General features: G+C 48.8%; 1 protein-coding gene across 4 annotated transcripts in view; it reads right to left on the bottom strand.

Annotated features, from left to right (window-relative positions):
* The window catches only part of CPT1B (carnitine palmitoyltransferase 1B), a 41,893-nt gene that overhangs the window by 1,989 nt on the left and 17,115 nt on the right, over positions 1-22,789 (bottom strand). For all 4 annotated transcript variants that reach the window (XM_082238841.1, XM_082238840.1, XM_082238839.1 and 1 more), the window contains 14 exons: positions 22,071-22,172; positions 20,335-20,472; positions 18,173-18,250; positions 17,644-17,751; positions 16,165-16,249; positions 14,610-14,805; positions 13,869-14,054; positions 10,954-11,059; positions 10,282-10,398; positions 8,798-8,962; positions 6,881-7,015; positions 5,554-5,706; positions 5,235-5,348; positions 3,762-3,854 (listed from right to left, as the gene is read on the bottom strand). In XM_082238841.1, the coding sequence (XP_082094967.1) occupies positions 3,762-3,854; positions 5,235-5,348; positions 5,554-5,706; positions 6,881-7,015; positions 8,798-8,962; positions 10,282-10,398; positions 10,954-11,059; positions 13,869-14,054; positions 14,610-14,805; positions 16,165-16,249; positions 17,644-17,751; positions 18,173-18,250; positions 20,335-20,472; positions 22,071-22,172 (1,776 nt within the window). The remainder of the gene's footprint in view (positions 1-3,761; positions 3,855-5,234; positions 5,349-5,553; positions 5,707-6,880; positions 7,016-8,797; positions 8,963-10,281; positions 10,399-10,953; positions 11,060-13,868; positions 14,055-14,609; positions 14,806-16,164; positions 16,250-17,643; positions 17,752-18,172; positions 18,251-20,334; positions 20,473-22,070; positions 22,173-22,789) is intronic.

Consider the following 22,789-nt stretch of genomic DNA (forward strand, 5'->3'; position numbering starts at 1 on the left):
AAGTGGATGGAAGGACCATATCTAAACCAAATGAGATAAGAAACTGTTTTGTGAGTTATTTCAAAAAACTTTATTCCCAAGGATTACAAAATGAAGAAGACATAGATAAATTCCTTAATAAACATGGATTACAAAAAATCTCTCCTCAAAGTAAGGTGGATCTAAACCAGAGAATAACAGAACAAGAGATAGAGGGTGCCATTCAGGACATGCAATTGGGCAAATCTCCAGGGCCAGATGGACTGACTTCCAGATATTACAAATCGTTAAAGGAATGGTTGATACAACCGTTAAAGGATGTCTGTAATGAGATCTTAGAGGGAAAAAAGGCACCTGAATCGTGGAAAGAAGCATATATTTCACTCATACCAAAGACAGAGACTGAAAAGACTCAATTGAAGAACTACCGCCCAATCTCGTTACTCAATGTGGATTACAAAATTTTTGCAGACATTTTAGCAAAAAGATTCAAAAGAGTACTGATGGAAAAGATTCATGGAGACCAAGCAGGCTTTCTCCCAAAGAGACACCTCTCAGACAATGTTAGGAATATAATAGACATTTTGGAAAAGTTAGAGGTGAACATAAATACTAAAGCAGTTTTGATATTTGTGGATGCGGAGAAAGCCTTTGACAACATTTCTTGGAGTTTTATGAAAAAGAACCTTCATGGGATGGGGGTAGGACAAGGTTTTGAGAATGGTATGGGTGCAATATATTCCGAACAAAAAGCTAAGTTGATTGTAAACAATGTAATAACTGAGGAACTTAAGATAGAAAAAGGAACACGACAGGGGTGCCCAATTTCCCCATTGCTTTTTATTTCGGTCCTGGAGGTGTTGCTGAACATGATTAGAGAGGACCAGCAAGTTAAAGGTGTACAGGTCGGAGCAAAACATTACAAGTTAAGGGCTTTCGCAGATGACTTAGTTCTGACTTTACAAGAGCCATACACTAGCACAAAAAAGGTGTTGGAGATAATTCAACAATTTGGCCAGGTAGCTGGATTTAAATTGAATAAACAAAAAACTAAAGTCTTAGGGAAAAACCTGACAGATATGGAGAAGAATAAGTTTCAAGAAGAGACGGGTTTGATGGTGGTTAAGAAGGTGAAATACCTAGGGGTTAATTTAACATCTAAAAATTTGAATTTATATAAGGACAATTATGAAAAATGTTGGTTAGAAATTAAAAAAGACTTAGAAATATGGTCAAATTTGAGATTATCAATGTTAGGCCGAATTGCAGTAATTAAGATGAATGTATTGCCTAGAATGTTATTTTTGTTTCAAACTTTGCAGATTATTGACAAGATGGACTGTTTCAAGAGGTGGCAGAAAGATATTGCGAAATTTGTCTGGCAGGGCAAAAAGCCCAGAATAAAATATAAAATATTAACAGATGCAAGAGAAAGAGGGGGATTTGCCCTGCCGGACTTAAAATTGTACTATGAGGCAGCAGCATTCTGCTGGCTGAAAGAGTGGATGCTCCTCGAGAATACAGATATCTTGGACTTAGAAGGTTTCAATAACGCATTCGGTTGGCATGCATATTTATGGTATGACAAAATCAAAGTGCATAGTGCCTTTAAAAATCACATTGTAAGGAAAGCGTTGTTCAATGTTTGGATGAGATATAAAGACCTGTTGGAAAACAAAACCCCTAGATGGTTGTCACCCTTAGAGGCGAAGGCCCATAAGAAAGTTAATATGGAGGTCGGATGGCCAAAGTATTGTGAGATTTTAGAACAGGATGGAGAGAAACTGAAATTAAAGAGCCATGAAAAACTAAAACCCAAAGTACAAGATTGGCTCCACTATTATCAAATAACGGAGGTTTTTAAACAAGACAGGAAAATTGGCTTCCAGGTGGAAAAATCAAAACTCGAGACAGAACTGCTAGAACCCAATACTAAGAATTTGTCAAGAATGTATAACTTGCTGCTGAAATGGAACACACAAGATGAAATAGTTAAATCAGCTATGATTAAGTGGGCACAGGACATTGGTCATAATATTATGTCTGCTGACTGGGAAAGGTTGTGGAACACCGGAATTAAATTTACGGCATGTAGTGCCTTAAAGGAAAATGTGATGAAAATGGTATACAGGTGGTACATGACCCCAGTTAAGCTAGCAAAAATTTACCATTTGCCTGACAATAAATGCTGGAAATGTAAGGAAACTGAAGGTACTTTTTATCATCTTTGGTGGACATGCCCGAAGATTAAGGTCTTCTGGGAGATGATATATAATGAAATGAAAAAGGTATTTAAATATACCTTTCTTAAGAAACCAGAGGCCTTTCTCTTGGGCATTGTCGGCCAATTGGTGCAAAAAAAGGATAGAACTTTCTTTATGTACGCAACAACAGCAGCAAGAATACTGATCGCAAAGTATTGGAAGACACAAGATCTACCCACCGTGGAAGAATGGCAGATGAAAGTGATTGACTATATGACATTGGCGGAAATGACGAGCAGAATTCGAGACCAGGGAAAGGAGACTGCGGAAGAAGATTGGAAGAAATTCAAGATTTATCTTAAGGACTACTATAAACTTGATGAAGTTTAGAATGTCGAGATTCTATAGAGAGAAAGGGTTGCAGTAATATAAGATTAGAATAAGAAAGGACTATGACGAATTAGAGTTGGAAAAAACATTTATAAGTTGCTATAAAATTTGGACATGAGGATGCAGAAAGGGGAGGTATGGGGAAGTCCGAGGAAAGAAGTTTATGAAATGACATTATGAAATTATACTTGTTTGTTTGTTTGTCTTCTTTTTTGTGTTTGTCTGTTATAAAAACTTTTGTAAAACTAATAAAAAATATTATAAAAAAAAAAGGAAATCAGCCCTGAGTGCTCACTGGAAGGACAGATCGTGAAACTGAGGCTCCAAGACTTTGGCCACCTCATGAGAAGAGAAGACTCCCTGGAAAAGACCCTGATGTTGGGAAAGATGGAGGGCACAAGCTGAAGGGGACGACAGAGGATGAGATGGTTGGACAGTGTTCTTGAAGCTACCAGCATGAGTTTGACCAAACTGCGGGAGGCAGTGGAAGACAGGAGTGCCTGGCGTGCTCTGGTCCAGGGGGTCACGAAGAGTTGGACACGACTAAACAACAAAACAACAAAGGTTCGGGAAAGGGCAGTCAAAATGACCAAGGGAGTGGAACGGTTGCAGCATTTGGGACTTTAGCAAGAGAGAGGTGGCATGATAGAGGATTATGTTATTATGTTTGGGACGGTGAAAGAGGACCGATGGAAGTTTTTCTCCCTTGTGGAAGTCCGGTGAAGCTGAACGTTGGAAGATTCAGGATGGAGAAAAGAACTTCTTCATGCCGCACATTAACTATGGAACTCACTGCTACAGGAAACAGTGATCCTCCCCCCCCCAAGTTGGATGGCTTCAAAAGAGGATTAGACAAAGTCATGGAGGATCATAAGGCTATGCTCTGTCTCTGAAGTTGAATCAGCAATGCTTCTAAAATAACCAGTTGCTGGAAACCAGAAGAGGGGAGAGTCCTCTTGCGTTCAAATCCTGCTTACAAGGTTTCCCACAGGCATCTTTGTTGGCCACTGCGAGAACAGGGAGCCGGACTCAATGGGCCATTGGCCGAATCCAGCAGACTCTTCGTATAACAAAGGGAGAGAAGGGCCCGTCCTGGACAGCAAAGGGATGCCCAAGGCACTTTCCCAAATGGGCCTCATCCCCGTAGCCCCCAGGAGACCCCAACCCTGCCTCCCCAGGCACGCTCACCGTCTCAGGGCTGGAGAACTTGCTGGAGACGTGGAAAGTGATCAGGTTCTCTCCAGCAATGATGTAGGAGACGCCATAACCGTCGTCAGCCACCTGCAGGGAGGAGAGGGAGAGGCGCTGAGGCCCACGGCAGAAGTGGGGTGGCCAGTTCCACACCAGAGGGAAAGTGCACTAAAGGCAGAGGGGCAGTAGGGGCTAGTGGCACCGGCAGATGTCAGAGGATGCCTGCATTTCAATGCCAGCTTCCTGGGGTCTATCACCAACAACAAATTTATTATTTGTACCCCACCCAGCTGACTGGATTGCTTCCAACATGTATAAAAATATAATAAAACACATTGAAAACCTCCTGATACAAGGCTGCCTTTAGGTATCTTCTAAAAGTCAGATAGTTCTTTATCTCTTTGACATCTGATGGGAGGGCGTTCCACAGGGCGGGTGCCACCACCGAGAAGGCCCTCTGCCTGGTTCCCTGTAACTTGGCTTCTTGCAAGGAGGGAACCACCAAAAGGCCCTCGGAGCTGGACCTCAGTGTCTAGGCTGAACAATGGGGGGTGGAGACACTCCTTTGGGTATACTGGGCCTTTGAGGCCGTTTAGGGCAGAGGTCAGCAAGGTTTATCTTGCCTGCGCCGGATTGGTCCTGCGGAGATCCCTCCGTGGGCGGGAGAGGATTTTCTGCGTCTGCGCAGACACAATTTTCGGTGTTTGTGCATGAACAGTTTTCGGTGCCACGGAAGCAAGTCCCCGCGTTGCGCCGCTCCTGTTTAGCGCAACACGTGAGCAGGAGGCTCAGTTCGGGGGAGGCTCGTGGGCTGGTCAAACTGGTTGCTGACCCCTGGGTTTAGGGCTTGAAAGGTCAGCACCAACACTTTGAATTGTGCTCGGAAACGTACTAGGAGCCAATGAAAGTCTTTCAGGACTGGTGTTATGTGGTCTTGGTGGCAGCCCCCAGTCCCCAGTCTAGCTGCCATATTATGGATTAGTTGTATTTTCCAGGTCACCTTCAAAGGTAGCCTCACATAGAGCGCATTGCAGTAGTCCAAGTGGGAGATAACCAGAGCGTGCACCACTCTTGTGAGACAGTCTGCGGGCAGGTAGGGTCTCATCCTGCGTACCAGATGGAGCTGATAAACAGCTGCCCTGGACACAGAATTAACCTGCGCCTCCATGGACAGCTGTGGGTCCAAAATGACTCCCAGGCTGCACACCTGGTCCTTCAGGGGCTCCATTCATGACCAGGGAGTCCCCCACACCTGCCTGCCCCCTGTCCCCCAGAAATGGGCGACCCAGGTTTCCCTGGGAATGTCAAGGAGTCAACCCGGAACTTTCTACATGCCAAGCAGATGTTTGAGCTACGTCGGCTCTTCCTTTTAAACACCTCCATTGCCCCCCCACTCCCCTCCACCCACCCTGGGGTCCCCAGAAAGCCTTTTCCCATTCTCCCCCTGTCTTTTACACAGCGCCTACTCACTGGGCCGAAGCCCCCTCCTGAGGAGACGTGGTTCGGATTGGCTTCCATGTCGAACATTTTGATCTGCTGCTGGGGGGTCTGGCTGGTGGAGAGGCGCCAGGGCTCAGACAGCACCTACGGGCGGCAGGGCAGGGACAGAGTGAGTGGCGGTTCCACCCCCCACCCACGCCCCTGCAAAAGCACCTGGGTCAGCAGCCTTCGCTGGACGTGCGAGGAGTTGCGGGACGCCAATCGCAGGGAGCCCCTGGCTGCGCATCGGGGCTCAACCTGCCCAGTCCAGGTGGGCGGGGAGGGTGGACAAAGCCCCAAGTTGCGTCACCTTGGCAAGGAAGGGTGAGTCGACCCCCAGGTAGCGCGAGACCACGTAGAGGCAGAAGAGGTGCCTGTCGATGCCAGACCCCGTCATGGCCAGCCGGTACATGTTCTGGTGCTTCTCAGCCGCCACCTTGAACAGCCGCAGGGACTCGGCCGGCTGCAAGGGGGAATCAGAACATTATGGAGTAAGCGGGTGGAAGAAAAAGGAGTTTCCTCCCTCTCTCGCGACACCAGAACTTGGGACATCAACATTATTTTTTTTCTGGAGTACTATACAGATATATTTTCACACTTACCGTATTTTTCGCCCTATAGGACGCACCGGCCCATAGGACGCACCTAGATTTTTTTTGGGGGGGAATAAAGGGGAAAAAAGTTATTTCCCCCTCCCCCAGGCGCGGGGCCCCCAGAACAGGACCCAGAGCGATGCCGAAGCTGCGTGCAGCTTTGGCATGGCTCTGGGAGCTTGCGGGGCTGGAGGAGGGGGAAGCCCTCCGCCAGCCTTCTAACCAAGTCGGGGGACAGCGGGAAAGGCGCGCTGCGCCTCCCGCTGTCTCCCGAGTTTGCGGGGCTGGCGACGGGGAGGAGCAGGCTTCTCCCCCCCGCCAGCCTTCCAACCAAGTCGGGGGACAGCGGGAAAGGTGCGCTGCGCCTCCCCGCTGTCCCCCGAGCTTGTGGGGCTGGCGGTGGGGCTCTCCTGAAGCCTGGAGAGCGAGAGGGGTCGGTGCGCACCAACCCCTCTCGCTCTCCAGGCTTCAGCGAAAGCCTGCATTCGCCCCATAGGACGCACACACATTTCCCCTTCATTTTTGGAGGGGAAAAAGTGCGTCCTATAGGGCGAAAAATACGGTATTGTTTGTAGGCATGTGTGTAGAGGAGATGCTTATTAGACATTATCTTTCCTTCCTCACCTCTGTGAGTTCGGCAGTGCATCCCTTTGCAGCTTAAAAGGGAAGTTTTGATAGGCTAATTTTAGCCTTTTAGTTTAAATAATCTAGGATGCTTTTAGGCAGACTGTATTCTCCTGGCACCTATCTAGCAAACATGACTCTTGGTTTGACTGCATTGTAAATATCCCACAATAATAGTAATAATAATAATAACAACAATAAATTGATAGTGTTGCCTTGATTTTGGATCGCTTTGCTTTTGGAACGGACATCCGAAACGGATCAAGTTTGGGAACCAAGGTACCACTGCATAAAAATATATAACAGAGAGAGTGGGAGGGAGGGAGAGAAAGCGCAAAGGGGCTTCTGACAGGCAGGAGGGAAGGGGTCAGGATGAGGGCCAAGGGGGCACAGGGAGACCCTCGCAACGATGAAACTCACACTGCACTTTGCGTTGGACATGCTGCGCACGAAGGCTGTGGACTCGCTGGTGCAGGATCGGACCGTCTCCGTCCTCCCTTCCCTGAAGAGCCGCGTCATGGAGGCCTCGTAGGTGAGGCAGAAGCGCCCCTTGTCCTGGAAAAGGGAGAAGAGCCAGTGAGGACGTGGGCTGGGGGTCAGGAGAGGAAGCCAAACCTGACTGCCCCCATCAGGGCTGGATTTCGGTTTGACGAGGCCCTCAGCTACTGAAGGTCAACAGCAAATGGTCGCTGCTTTTTGTGTTGAATATATGCTATGTGGTAATATATGGACCCAATAGGTATCTCAAGCCATTTGCACATGTCTCCGTGCAACCAGTCCATGCAGAATGCAGGCACCCTCTATATAGAAAGGAGCAAACCAGTGATATTTGAGGGCATAGCTCTCAACATTTCCCTTTTTGTAAGGGAAATTCCCTCATTCTGAATAGGATTCCTCACAAGATAAGGGAAAAGTTGACAGCTATCTTTTAGGGAGCAGGCTAGCAGGCGAGGCCCATGACTTACATCATAGGAGCTCACACAACACACAAACACTGTTGCTGTATGTAGGTTTTATTTTATATGTTTTTTATCTTATATTTTGGAAATGTACATCCAGGGGTTTTTTCCTTTAATTTTTTTTGGGGGGCCAAGAGAGAGGAGCCCTAAGCTATAGCTTGTTTAGCTTATACGTAAATCCGGCACTGGCCCCCATGACCCCAACTTTGCAAGGAACACATCCAGACCCCCATCTTCTCCTAAGCCCCTTCTCAAGGCTTTGTGCACCCTGACACTTCAGGAAACGGCGCCCAGCTAGTGGTCCCGCCCCCATTTTTTGGGGGGGGGAATACTGTCCCCCTCCGTTCCATAAACTCATCCCTCACACGACTCTATCAAAAGCATTATTCAGAATAGCAGTTTGCACAGCCCACTTAAGGGAGAACAACAATAAGATTCAACGCGGTAGCAATCAGTTGCACATTTCTTCCAGATCAAAGCTATTTAGCTTAACAAACAAAACTGGTGGACTTTGGTGGGATCTCCAATGGCCATCTAGTCTGACCCCATGCAGTCCAGGTGTCATGGCTGAATAATCCATGATGCAGGGAGGATAGAGAGAGGTTTGTGCCAGGGTGGATTTGATTTAAATCAAATCAATTTAAATCACAATTTAAATCATGATTTAAATCATTAGTCAGCAAGACTTGCAGAAAGACTCATTCTTGCTGGTATAATCATAATATTTACAACCAGATAAAGGTTTCACTTTTGGAATAATAAATTTTCAGAGTAGTTTTTACAGTTATATCAGAAATTACTGATTTGGATATACTGTTAGAAATACATAGACTGATAATTATGGAAGTATTGTGAGGTTTAATAAGTTAACTGTTTATATTTGGACAACTTTTCTGCTGTACTTTATTGGAAGGAGAAAAACAATCATTTCCTTAATAACAATTTAAACAATTTATTTTACTAAAGCAATAACATTATAGCGTATGTATCCATGTTTGTTAACTGATGTGGTTAAACAATTAAAAACAACAACTTAGACTGAGTTTTAGCCCACATGAAAAACTTAAAACAAATCCTTACTTCCTGATGAAGAGCCTTTGGACTATCATATAACTTCAATAGAAAATCTTTAGAAAGGTTTTTCCTCCAAAAGCATTTAATTTTAAAAATCCGATTAAATTTTTTAAAAATCCAATTTAATTTTTTTAAAAAAATTATTCATTTTTATCCACCCTGGTTTGTGCGCCGCAGCCGTGAAGAAACCTCTGCTTTTGCACGCGGCCAGTTGTGCAAAGGTGAGTGCTGCATCCTGCACGCCTTTGCCCCCGATCCCACCCACCGCCATTCATTGGGGAGGGGGGATGAGGGGGGCGCTTACCCGGAAATGCGCCAGCTGCAAGGCAATCTGGATGAAGCTGTCTGGACTGGTCCGGCACTTCTTGATGCGACCTTTGCCAAACTCCATGAAGCGGAAGGAGTGGAAATCCACGTCGTCTGCCAGGGTCCTGGCCACGCGGTACGAAAGCTCAATGGCCTGGCTGCACTGCAAGGATAAGCCGGGGGGGTGAGAGCTTGGAGGGAAGCTCCCTACCCTGACCCACGCTCTTGAGGGTGAGGAGGGGGCGCAACACCTCTCGGTCGGGAGCCAGAGAGCAGCATGGGCCGTGTGGCCCTGCAGATGTTGCGCACGGCGTCTGGCACTCCGTCGAGGCAAAAAATGGGGGTGCTGTTAACGGAGAAATCTGAGGGCTCCCTTGGACAAAAAACAAGGACACCAGCCAGGAACACCAGAGCAAAACAGCAGTCAGTAGACTTGGTCTTTATTGAAGACTGTCGCGACAGGACTCCCAGCTGCCACCAGGTGGAACAAGACGGAAGCCCCAAACAAAAGAGAGCCCAAACTTTTATTAGCTGCTAATCCCCATGTTAAGGGACGCGGGTGGTGCTGTGGGTTAAACCACAGAGCCTAGGACTTGCCGATCAGAAGGTTGGCGGTTCAAATCCCCAAGACGGGGTGAGCTCCTGTTGCTCGGTCCCTGCTCCTGCCCACCTAGCAGTTCCAAAGCTCGTCAAAGTGCAAGTAGATAAATAGGTACCACTCCGGCGGGAAGGTAAACGGCATTTCCGTGCGCTGCTCTGGTTAGCCAGAAGTGGTTTAGTTATGCTGGCCACATGACCTGGAAGCTGTACGCCGGCTCCCTTGGCCAATAAAGTGAGATGAGCACCACAACCCCAGAGTCGGTCACAACTGGACCTTATGGTCAGGGGTCCCTTTACCCTTTACCTTTAATCCCCATGTTACAGCCCCCAAACGACATCACTAATACATCATGGTTAATCATGAAAGGGGAGGTCTGGTGGCCGTAATCTGAGCATCCTGGACCCTGCCCCATGGTTCTCCTTGCCCTCCACCAAACACCCATCAAGTGTAACAAAAGAGACATTTACATTTCCCTGTTTCCCAGCCAAGTTAATCCCACCCTTTTGTCTTCATCTGGGTTGGTTCTTTCTGGAATGGCTACCTGTCTGGCACTCAGGTATCAGGATGCCAGGGATTATCACTCAGGCAGAGGGGCTGCTGAGGAGCTGAGCTCACGTGTCTATATGAATTTCTGAAGTTTTCCCAGTGAGCCACTACATAGATATATTTATCACTGAATTCTTACATTTGGTATCGTGCAGCAAAGGCCCTTTGAATAGATAGGAAGAAACTGTGATGAAGTGCTTTGTGGGGACAAATCACAAAAGTCACAAAAGTGATTGTGCTGATTTTGGTGGTGGGCTGCATGTGCATGATATCTGCTGGAGGGGCAACCCCCCCCCCAACCTATACATAAATTCCTGCAACAGTGCAAAGCCTACCTCCTCAGAAATGTCCCACGTCAAGCGCTGTGGCATGGGGAGGTCTGTGTTGGGCACCCCATGGCAATGTCCGCTGCTGCAGTATCCCAGCTGGAACTCATCTGTGGCCAGCATGAACTGGGGAGGAAGGCAGAAAGGATGAGAGCTGGGCGGGGGGGGGGGTAGAGAAGTTCCTATAGAACAGGCACCCCCAAACTTGGTCCTCCAGATGTTTTGGGACTACAATTCCTATCATCCCTGGCCACTGGCCCTGTTAGCTAGGGATGATGGGAGTTGTAGTCCCAAAACATAGTCCCTTATGTTTCCCTCCCCTTATGGTCTTGATTGAGGCTGCATTTTAAATTGCATTTTAACCTGTATTTAAAATTGGGGTGTTTTTTTCTCTCCCCCCCCTTTCCCCCTATTATGTTTTTACTGTGATTTTATTGGTGTTAGCCACCCTGAGCCTGGCTCTGGCCAGGGAGGGGGGGAAAATAAATAAAATTTATTATTATTATAAAACACCTGGAGAGCCGAGTTTGGGGGTGCCTACTATAGAATCACAGAACTGCACAGTTGGAGGGGGCACCCAAGGATCATCCAGCCCAACCCGCTGCAACGCAGCAACCCTCTCTCACAGTTGTTCGCATGGGGGAGTAAAAAAGGAGGGACTCCTCCCTGCCTGCCTCTCACCTCCCAGAGGTGCCCCATGATGGGCGCGTCGGCCCACGAGTGTTCAGCGTTGGCACCCAGCTTGCCGTTGCGATAGACCACCAGCGTGAAGGACTTGTCAAACCACCTGCAGAGAGAACAACGACTTGAGTTAGAACAGGCGGAGGCCGGGGCAAGCCAGGCAGCCACAAGCAGGGCCAGATTGAGATTGGATGAGACTCTCAGCCGCTGAAGGCAATGGGGCCCTTGATATCGCCAGCTGTCCTTCATCAACAACAAATTGTAGCTGTTTTTTTCTGTGTTGAATGTATGCTCTATGGTCATTGATGGACCTCATAGGTATCTCAAGCCATTTGCCCATAACGAAACATGTATTTTAACAAAGTGATTGTTGCACTGAAATACAATTAAGAAGAAGTCTATTAATAGTGAAATAATTATTAAGCTCTAACTTAACATGATTGTTTTATTCATAACAAACTTAATAATGCATTTGACAATAACAAAAGTTCCTTTAGAAACACAATTTACAAAGACTCATAATCTAGTCTCTAGAAACTTGCTATAACATGAAATGATAATAGGTGTAAATACATGATGCAAATAATTAAAATATCCCTCCGGATCTGGCCAAATCGCCTTCTAAACCCAGCCCCCGGACGGTCTGGGAATCCGTGTGTTTTTAGATGAGTAGAATGTGTCCTTTTATTTAAAATGCATCTCTGGGTTATTTGTGGGGCATAGGAATTCATTCTTTCCCCCCTCAAAATATAGTCCAGCCCCCCACAAGGTCTGAGGGACAGTGGACCGGCCCCCTGCCGAAAAAGGTTGCTGACCCCTGCACTATAAGAAAGCAGAGGTGCAATAGCCTTAGGAACATAGAGGAAGCCCAGGAAGATAGATAAACACAGCAGCCAGTTGTGGGAGCACCTGCCGCTCCCCTGAGCAGTTGGCACCTGGAACAGGTGAGATCCCTCAGAGCAGCAGGTGGGCAGGTGTGTGTGCTGGGCTGCCCAAAGAGCTCTTTTCTTCCCTGCTCGTCAGGGGAAGGGTATTTATGGGCTCTGGGCAATCAACTGGGAGTAGAAGCGTCACACCAGGTGCCCAACGGCTGCCCCAGGCGGCTCGTGGAAGCGAGCCAAGCCACGCCTGCACATCCCTACCCCAAAGGAATTCAAGAGCAAGTAATCATGGATCAGGAGTGAGGACTAGGCATATGCACAATATTGTTTTAAACTGATATTTGGAGAAAATCATGATAATAGTTGTTGTTTTAAAAAGAGCTGGCAATTTATCGTGAATCAAGTGTGGTATTGGAAAATCTGGGGGCAGTCTATGCTTCGCCCTTGCTAAATCTGCCCAGACTCCCTTCCTGCCACCTGCAGGCAGAGAATCACCAGAACTGGCCGTGGCTTAAATGACTGAGAAAACACAAGCAGCGTTTCCAGTTTCCCCTGCCTACGGCTGCAAATCTCAAGAGCTGGCTGGCAAAAAAAGTCAGAATCTCTCTGCAGCCAGTGGCCAGAGGTTGCTTAAGAATGCAGGCCCGTTCCTAGCAGTGCCAGATTTACGTATAAGCTAAACAAGCTATAGCTTAGGGCCCCGCTTTCTTGGGAGCCCCCCAAAAATTTAAAGGAGAAAAAAACTGGATGTACATTTCCAAAATATAAGATAAAAAACCAATAAAATAAAACCTACATCCAGCAACAGTGTTCTGTGTTGTGTAGGCTCCTATGATGTAAGTCATGGGCCCCACCTGCTAGCCTGCTCCCTAAAATATCACTGATATTGACTACAAAACAGTAGTCAATATCCGGAATCACTGTTCCGCATTGAACATCATATTTGCTGAATACACAAAGCTTCACAGCTTGTCTTTCATCCTACACAGTCTGGTACCTCGCTTCATTTAAAGATTTTCAGAGACTTTGAGACTAAAGATTTCATTTTGTACTTGTTATGGTTTGAAGGAATTCTATAAAGATTGTCTATTGTGTATGTACCCGTATTTTTCGCTCTATAACACGCACCAGACCATAACACGCACATAGTTTTTAGAGGAGGAAAACAAGAAAAAAAATATTCTAAACGAAATAGTGGATATATGATTTTTGTGGTTCATGCTGTGGCCACAGACATGTGATCTGACAGTGAGTTTGGAGTAGCCCAATGCAAAAATCCTGAGGATCCATGTGGATCCATGCTTTGTAACCACGGAGGAGGGAAGGAAGGGGAACCATGGATCCTCTGCTCATGACTGCAGCAGATCCCCACCACCACCCGCAGGCATTCGCTCCATAACACGCACAGACATTTCCCCTTACTTTCTAGGAGGAAAAAAGTGAGTGTTATGATGCAAAAAATACGGTATATGGTCATTGTGTTGCTTAGACATTGCTGAAGAATATGTAGAAAGCACAGTAAGGTCAAAAGTGTGTGTGGAGTTAGAAGCTTTGTTGTTAGTGTGTCTGCAGTTGTTACTGATGTACTGTTCTTTTTCTTTCGTTCGTGCTGTATTATGTAAACTGTTTTGCTACACACAGTGGACTCTTGGGTTGTGAACGTGATCCGTGTGGGAGGCACGTTCGCAACCCGCAGCACTGCATATACGCATGTGTGGGTTGCAATTTGGCGCTTCTGCGCATGCACAAAGTGCGATTTAGCACTTCTGCGCATGCGCGACCACCGAAATCTGGAAGTAACCTGTTCCGGTACTTCCGGGTTTCGGCGGGTCAGTAACCCAAAAAAACGCAGCCTGAAACGTCTGTAACTCGAGGTATGACTTTGTGTGTAAAATTTAGAGAAAACAATAATAGTAATGAAAAGATACATCTTGATGTTGAAAATCAGATTCTGCCCAGCCCTAGTGAGGACCACAGCGGTGGCGCTCGGAAGGGACTTCCAGCTGGGCAGGTGAGTAGACAGAGACCCCTTACCTGTCGTAGCATCTCCCGTGCAGGAGGCTCTTGGAGTAAAGGTCCAGGCTGTCCTCGTGGTCTGGGGAGAAGCCTTGCTCATCCTCGTCCAGGGTCAGAAAGAAGGCGGCTCGCTCGATGCAGTCCAAGGAGGCCTTGTTCTTCCCTCGGCCAAAGTATTTCTTCCGGGCTTCGGCCCACGGACCCCTGGAATATAATAAATAATCATAATCATAATCATAATTATTTATACCCTGCCCATCTGGCTGGGCTTCCCCAGCCACTCTGGGCGGCTTCCAACAAAAGATTAAAAATACCGTATGTTTTGCTCACTTTTCCCCTCCTAAAAAGTAAGGGGAAATGTGTGTGCGTCTTATGGAGCGAAGGCAGGCTGCGCAGCTATCCCAGAAGCCAGAACAGCAAGAGGGATTGCTGCTTTCACTGTGCAGTGATCCCTCTTGCTGTTCTGGCTTCTGAGATTCAGAATATTTTTTCCCTTGTTTTCCTCCTCCAAAAACTAGGTGCGTCTTGTGGTCTGGTGCGTCTTATAGAGCGAAAGATACGGTGCATTAAATTGGAAAAATACATTAAAATTGAAAAACACATTATAAGCCCTAAAAGGAAGAGGAGAGCAGCCAAGTCATCCCAAAGGAGGCTCCTCCATCTGGGGGGGGAAATAAAATTCTATTGGGGGAGGGGCCTCACCTGCTGAACTGGGCGGGAGAGTCCCCCCTGCCCCCCTCCTCCGGCCACAGCGCTTACCGTTCCCCAGCAGTGAGAGCGGCCAGCCGCACCTCGTTGGGCTGGGGGGGCGAAGGGTCGTCCAGGATGCGCTGGAACTGCATCTCCAGGTCGCGGGGGGAGAGCAGCTTCCCCGCCTGGTAGAGCCACAGCTTGTAGAAGCGGCCTTTGTGGAAGACGGCCAGGTGCCTGCTGTCCGACAGGTGCAGGAGGTAGTCTAGGGGCAAGAGAGAGCCAGGATGAAAGCAGGCCTTCGTCGCATATCATTTTTTAATTAAATTTTCTGTTTTACAATTTAAAGTACAGTGGTCTTCTTCTTCGTCTTCATCTTCTTCTTTGGTGGTCCCTCATAGCCGAGCACCGTGTTTTTCGCTCCACAAGACGCACTTTTTTCCTCCTAAAAAGTAAGGGGGAATGTCTGTGCGTCTTATGGGTCGAATGTGTGGTCGGTCGCTGGCTCCCTTTCCGCCCCCTTGCCCAGGCCTCCATTGTTGAATGTTCTGCAGACGGAGGCCGTTTGTTTCCCCATGGGACTGGCTGATTAGATTATCTGTCTGGAAACTGTAGAAACGGCTCCCTTTTCCTGCCTAAAGAAGCTGCAGAACTGTGAGCTGAACCCCATAAAAACAGGATTTTTCCCCTTTGCAAAGTAAGCTCAACAACTTTGAGCTGATCCTCAAAAAAAGGGGTTTTCCCCCTTTCCTCTTCTAAAATCTAAGTGCATCTTATGGTCAGGTGCGTCTTATGGAGTGAAAAATATGGTAAGATTGTCTTCCATAAACACGGTTTTAACAGTGAGTCCATAAGTGACTGTGGAGGCCAATTCTGGATGCACACGTCCTTCCACAGTGGGGACGTTGGTTCCCGGGTGGGAGTTGATTCCGGTGTGGATTTGCCAAGCATGCCTTCCTCTTAGCACGTTTCTCCCTTGCATCCTGAGTTCAAGTGTCTTCAAAGCCCCTGACACCTTTGGTCAAGGCTGTTCTCCAACTGGAGCCCTCACAGGCCAGTGTTTCCCAATCATTGGTGTTCATACTACATTTTTAAAAGATTTGCCTTGAGGGAGTCTTTGAACCTCTTTTGTTGACCACCAGCATTACGCTTTCCATTTTTAAGTTCGGAATAGACTAGTTGCTTTGGAAGACGACCATCAGGCATCCGCAGAACATGACCAGTCCAGCAAAGTTGATGTTGAAGAATCATCGCTTCAACACTGGTGATCTTTGCTTCTTCCAGTACACTGATATTAGTTCGCCTGTCTTCCCAAGTGATGTGTAAAAATTTCGGAGACACCGTTGCTGGAATCTTTCAAGGAGCTGGAGATGGCATTTATAAGTGGCCCATGTTTCACAAGCATATAGTAAGGTTGGTCACCCACTTCTCCAGGCACCCACAGTTGCGGGACCAAGCTGGCACTCCCACAGAGAGTCCTGAGGGCCAGGTAGAAAGGTCCACAAGGCTGCTTTTCTGTACCGCACCTGAGGAATTTCAGTGCATCACACCGGTGAGCTGGCAGGTGGCCCCTGCCCCCACTCCGCCGTGCCACCTGCTTCGTGCCAGCCTAAATGCCACCCACCTGCCTCTTCTCCAGGGATGCGGGTCGTGTTGAACATCCTCTCCATCTGGTAGGAGCACATGGGGACCAAGCCCAGCGCCATCACCTGGGGGCAGGGAGAATGAGCGTTAGCTGCTTATGGGGTTAACCAGTTTTCGGTCCGGCTGCTGGCGAGATTGCTAAGGGTAACAACATAAGCCAAAAGTTAGCATCACATCTTTAAAAAATATATTAAAAACTACAGGCTAGGACCTGGGAGGGACCAGGGTCCAAATCCCCCCCTTGGCCATGAAACTCATCGGTTGGCCGTGGGCTCTCAGCATCGCCTGCCTCAAAGGGTTGTTGTGGTATAAAATGGGGAGAACTATGAAACCCACCTTGAGCAACTTTGAGGAAAGAAGGGGAGGCATAAATATACAAGGAGAACTTCCACCTTGAGAAATGTCATGACGTGGCATAAAAATTATTTTAACTTCTCTTGGGATCCTCAGGCAGGACCCTCCAGCGTGGCAAGAGTTGGCCTGTCTTCTGTCCAGAGAGCCTGTGAATCAGGGGCATGTCTTGCAGGCAGGCAGAGGGAGTGGAGTGGTTGGAGCAGGGGTCAGCAAACTTTTTCAGCAGGGGGCCGGTCCACTGTCCCTCAGACCTTGTGGGGGGCCGGACTATATTTCGGGGGGGAAATGAACGAATTCCAGAGATGCATTTTAAATAAAAGCACACATTCTACTCATGTAAAAACACGCTGATTCCTGGACCATCCGCGGGCCAGATTTAGAAGGCCATTGGGCCGGATCCAGCACCCGGGCCTTAGTTTGCCTACCCATGGGTTAGAGTATCAGATGCCACAACAGTCCCGCTGTTCGCAGCCTTGACGGACTCTCAGCGGAACAGTGTGTTAGATCTGATGCCACGCTGACATTCACCAGCAAATACCTTTCGGGTTTCAAGGTTTTGAAAATGGAGGAGCACATTGGATTTGCAAAAATAGGGGGACCTAAATTCCCGGAAAATGATGTATGGAAGTGAGAGCTGGACCATAAAGAAGGCTGACGGTCGAAGAATGGATGCTTTTGAATTCTGGTGCTGGAGGAGACTCTGGAGAGTCCCATGGACTGCAAGAAGATCCGACCTCTCCATTCTGAAGGAAATCAGCCCTGAGTGCTCACTGGAAGGACAGATCCTGAAGCTGAGGCTCCAAGACTTTGGCCACCTCGTGAGAAGAGAAGACTCCCTGGAAAAGACCCTGATGTTGGGAAAGATGGAGGGAACAAGAAGGGGACAGCAGAGGACGAGATGGTTGGACAGTGTTCTCGAAGCTACTAGCATGAGTTTGACCAAACTGCGGGAGGCAGTGGAAGACAGGAGTACCTGGCGTGCTCTGGTCCATGGGGTCACGAAGAGTCGGACACAACTAAATGACTAAACAACAAAAATTCCCGGATCCTTCTTTCGGGAGCCCCCCATCCCAACCTCCAACCCCCTTCCCTGGCCCTGACTCACAGGTGGAAGGTCCTCGTGATCCAGGCGTCGTCGGTACAGCATGATGGAGTGCACGGCATTGGCTGCTCGGGCCGCCTGGTTGTGGGTGGGCGTCACATACAGGAAATCCTAGCCAAGGAAAGAGGGTGGGGTCGGAGGTTCAAAAGCACGTCAAAGTGCAAGTAGATAAATAGGTACCGTTCCAGCGGGAAGGTAAACGGCGTTTCCATGCTCTGCTCTGGTTCGCCAGAAGTGGCTTAGTCCTGCTGGCCACATGACCTGGAAGCTTCAAGCCGGCTCCCTTGGCCAATAAAGTGAGATGAGCACCGCAACCCCAGAGTCGGCCACAACTGGACTTAACTGTCAGGGGTCCCTTTACCTTTACCTTACTGGGACATCTGCCCATAGTAGGGGCAAGGAGTGGGGTGGGGTGGGGCTGGAGCCCTCCTGCACTCTGCCTGCTTGGTGGCCAGATTCCAGCCGGTGGGACGGAGAGCTGCCCCACCACCAGGAAGACTCCCCCCCACAAGACATGCCCCGCCCCACTCACCATGACGTAGTAGTTGCTGTTCACCATGATGGGGCTTCTTCCTCGGAGGTAGATGTACTCCTCCCACCAGTCGCTCACCTGCCGGAAGTACAACACCTGTCACAGCCCAGCCAGGTGGGCAGAGGAAGGGAGCAGCAATACATAGGAACACAGAAAGAGCCGGCAGGATCAAGCCAGCATCCTCTTCTCAAAGGGGCCATATGGGGAAAGCCACAGGCAGGATCTGAGCACAATTCTCCCCTCCCGTGGTTTCCATCCAAAAGCATTATCCCGGAAGCTAGAACAGAGCCATCCAAAATGGTCAAAGGCCTGGAAATGATGCCTTATGAGGAACGGCTAAGGGAGCTGGGCATGTTTAGCCTGGAGAAGAGGAGGTTAAGGGGTGATGTGATAGCCATGTTCAAATATATAAAAGGATGTCACATAGAGGAGGGAGAAAGGTTGTTTTCTGCTGCTCCAGAGAAGCGGACACGGAGCAATGGATCCAAACTACAAGAAAGAAGATTCCACCTCAACATTAGGAAGAACTTCCTGACAGTAAGAGCTGTTGGACAGTGGAATTTGCTGCCAAGGAGTGTGGTGGAGTCTCCTACTTTGGAGGTCTTTAAGCAGAGGCTTGACAACCATATGTCAGGAGTGCTCGGATGGTGTTTCCTGCTTGGCAGGGGGTTGGACTCGATGGCCCTTGGGGTCTCTTCCAACTCTATGATTCTATGATTCTGACAAGCCTTTTGGTCCTCCATGAATTTGTCCATTCCTCTTTTAAAGGAATCCTCTTCTCCCTTGCCAAGGTCCCTTCTGCCCCCGGGACTTCAGTCTGGAGAAAAGGATGGTGATTGGGGCATGATAGAAGTTTATAAAAAAAATTAGGCACGCCATTGAGAAAGTGGATGGGGAAATAAAGCGTCAAAATCAAGATGTGGAAAATAGGGAAACAACAAGGAGAGGCAGGACTGAGATGTGGAGATATGCTTCAGAGATCCAGACCGTGGGGAGCTCCGAAAAATTAATAATTATAATTTGGACTGTAATTTGGTTATTTTTTAATTTTAGTTTTTAATTTTAATTGGAGTATTATGACTGGATATGTTAATTGGGTGTTTTTATTAGAAAATCAATAAAAATGATTTATAAATAATAAAAAAGAGAAAGTGGATGGGGAAAAGCTCCCCCCCCCCAATTTCTCATAAAACTATAAGTTGTGGACATTGAGTGGAGCTGAGCGTTGGAAGATTCAGGACGGATAAAAAAGTCCTTCTTCATGCAGTTAAACTATGGAACTCACTGCCACAGGAGGCGGTGATGGCCACCAACCCAAGTGGCTATGAAAGAGGATTAGACAAATGTTGGGGTGGTGTTGGGCGTATGTGCTGCGGAAGCTCAAGTCAAGCGGTTAAGCTCACCACAGAGAACAGTGGTTTGGCAGAGTTGTCTTTACTAGACCAACACCAATATGCACTGCTACACCCACTATTTACAGAGGTTACAAGTGATCTTCTCTCTCTGAGCCCAGAGAGGGCTCTTTAACATCAAAGTTCTTGCCGTGATGAGGTCGGCAGCCAAGTCCTAAGTTCAGTTGCTTGCAAAGTCCTGCAACTGATAGACTTCTCTAGGTTCTGGCAATTTTCCAGCACCTTCCCCATATGATCTCTCTCTGAGCCCAGAGAGGGCGCTTTGCTTCCAAGTCCCTGCTGTGATAAGGTCCATATATGGATAAGCTAAAGTATGGAACTCACTCCCATGGGAAGAAGCGACGGCTTTGAAAGAGGGTTGTATACATTCATGGAGGAGGAGAGGGCTTTCGACAGCTCCTCGTCAGGATGCCAAAGCTCTGCCCTCCACAGTCGGAGGCAGCCATACCAGCCGGGTATGGGAAGGGAAGACAGCCCTTGCACTCGTGTTCTGCTTTCCAGCTTCCTACAGGCATCCAGTGGCTTGACCCAGCAGGCTCTTATGGGAGGCTTTTGCCCAGGGAGCCACAGAAGGGGTGGGACGCCGGGTACGAATTGAGGGTAGATGCCCAGGATGGAGAAGAGGAGGCAGGAGCCACTCTGAGGTCTGGCAGAAGGGATGCATGTGGACACACCCTGGGGGATGCTCAAGCGCCTCACCCCCATTGACATGGGTCGGAGGGTGTGCCATGGCAGGGCAAGCAGACTCACGTAGTTGGTGGCCCACCAGGACTTGAGGATGAGGTATTTCTGGAGGCGAGGGGCAACGTTCAGCTGGAAGTCCAAGGCTAAGGCCTCCATGTCGTCATACTTGTCTGCGTCCAGCAGGGGGCGGACAGATTCCAGGTACTGCAGGAGAAGGAAAGCAAGGGAGGATTGGACGGAATCCTGCGCCCTTGGGACCCCCCCCCCGCCTTGCCCCAAGACAGAGGAGACGCAGGATCCGAGCTTGGAAAGGGTCTTGGTATCTGCTCTGCGTGCAGAAGGCCCCCGGTTCCATTCCTAAGAGGATAGGTCACTGGGGAGAGCATGAGACTCTTAATCTCAGGGTTGTGGATTCGAGTCTCACACCAAGCAAGCAGGGGGTTGGGCTAGATGACCCTCGGGGTCCCTTCCAATACAATGAATCTATGACTTCCAGTGTGGCATGACAGTTAGAGTGTCAAAATATGGTCCGGCAGAGACCAGGGTTCGAATCCTCATTCAGCCACAAGGCTCCCTGGGTGTGACCTTGAAGGCCAAGTCGCTGTCTCTCAGCCTGGCCTACCTCAGAGGGTTGTTGTGAGGAGGGAATGGGGAGGAGGAGAACAATGCAGGCCACCTCGAGGGAAATGGAACAGGTGTAACAAGCAACCAAATAAAAAACAGGGCTGGGAAAGGCTCCCTGCCTGGGATCCCGGAGGGATGCTGCCAGTCTGTGCAGACTGCACTGGGCTGCATGAACCAATGGTGTGGTTCGTATGGTGGAAGGACATGCTCAGTAGAAGAATATCTGTCTCTCCAGAGTGGTGCATGCTCTAGTTATCTCCCGCTTGGACTCCTGCCATGCGCTCTACGTGGGGCTACCTTTGAAGGTGACCCGGAAACTGCAATTAATCCAGAATGCGGCAGCTAGACTGGTGACTGGGAGCGGCCGCCAAGACCACATAACACCGGTCCTGAAAGACCTTCATTGCCTCCCAGGACGCTTCCGAGCACAATTCAAAGTGTTGCTGCTGACCTTGAAAGCCCTAAACGGCCTCGGTCCGGTATACCTGAAGGAGTGTCTCCACCCCCATCGTTCAGCCCAGACACTGAGGTCCAGCTCCGAGGGCCTTCTGGCGGTTCCCTCACTGTGAGAAGCCAAGTTACAGGGAACCAGGCAGAGGGCCTTCTCAGTACTGGCGCCCGCCCTGTGGAACATCCTTCAGATGTGAAGGAAATAAGCCGCTAAATTATCTTTAAAAGACATCTGAAAGCAGCCCTGTTTAGGGAAGTTTTTAATATTTAATGCTGTATTCTTTTTAACACTTGATTGGGAGCCGCCCAGAGTGGCTGGGGAAACTCAGCCAGGTGGGCGGGGTACAAATAATAAATTATTATTATTATTATTATTATTATTATTATTATTATTATTATTATTATTATTATTATCTGCCTTGCGTGCAGAAGGTCCTGCATGCAGTACTCAGCACCACCAGGTATGGCAGGGAGGGAACCCTGCCTCCAACTCCACGAGAGCTTCTGCCAGTCAGCGCAGGCAATTCTGGGCCAGATGTGCTGGTGGTCGGCTCAGATCAGAGCCTGGCTGCAAAGCAAGGATGCCAGTCTGAGCTGCCTCAGGGCTGAAGCAAGATCTCTCTCTCCCAAGCTGTCTTGACTCGGAGGAACGGACCCCCGGTCCCTCTTCCCTGCGGCCATTCCCCGCCCAGGCATTGAGTGCCCAGTGCTTTGCCCGCTCCTCTTACCCTCTCGATGGTGTCCTTCACGCAGGGCACGGGCAGCTTGGGCAGGGAGGTCTGGAAGCTGTAGAGCATGGGGTTGCACCCGGACATCACCTTCACCATGGCCTGCCAAGAGAAGGGGAGGCAGTTTTGACCGGTCAGCCCTGCGGGCCACAACGCTCCGCATTCCCACAGAGGACAATTTACTTGGTCATTTTAGGAGCAGTCGGGTGGCGCTGAGGTCTAAACCACTGAGCCTCTTGGGCTTGCCGATCAGAAGGTCGGTGGTTCGAATCCCCGTGACGGGGTGAGCTCCCATTTCTCAGTCCCAGCTCCTGCCAACTAGCAGTTCGAAAGCACGCCAGCGCAAGTAGATAAATAGGTACCGCTCCGGCAGGAAGGTAAATGGCATTTCCATGCGCTCTGCTTTCCGTCACGGAGTCCCATTGTGCCAGAAGCAGTTTAGTCATGCTGGCCACATGACCTGGAAAGCCGTCTGTGGACAAACGCCGGCCCCCTCGGCCTGAAAGCCAGATGAGCTCCGCAACCTTTGACTGGACTCAACCATCCAGGGGTCCTTTACCTTTTTACCTTTACCTTATACGTGTAATCTTACTGTATACAAGTTGTAAGGTAAAGGTAAAGGGACCCCTGACCATTAAGACCAGTTGTGGCCGACTCTGGGGTTGTGGCGCTCATTTCACTTTACTGGCCGAGGGAGCCGGCATACAGCTTCTGGGTCA

The sequence above is a fragment of the Podarcis vaucheri genome, assembly GCF_965113315.1.
Source record: "Podarcis vaucheri genome assembly, chromosome: 10".
NCBI lineage: Eukaryota > Metazoa > Chordata > Lepidosauria > Squamata > Lacertidae > Podarcis > Podarcis vaucheri.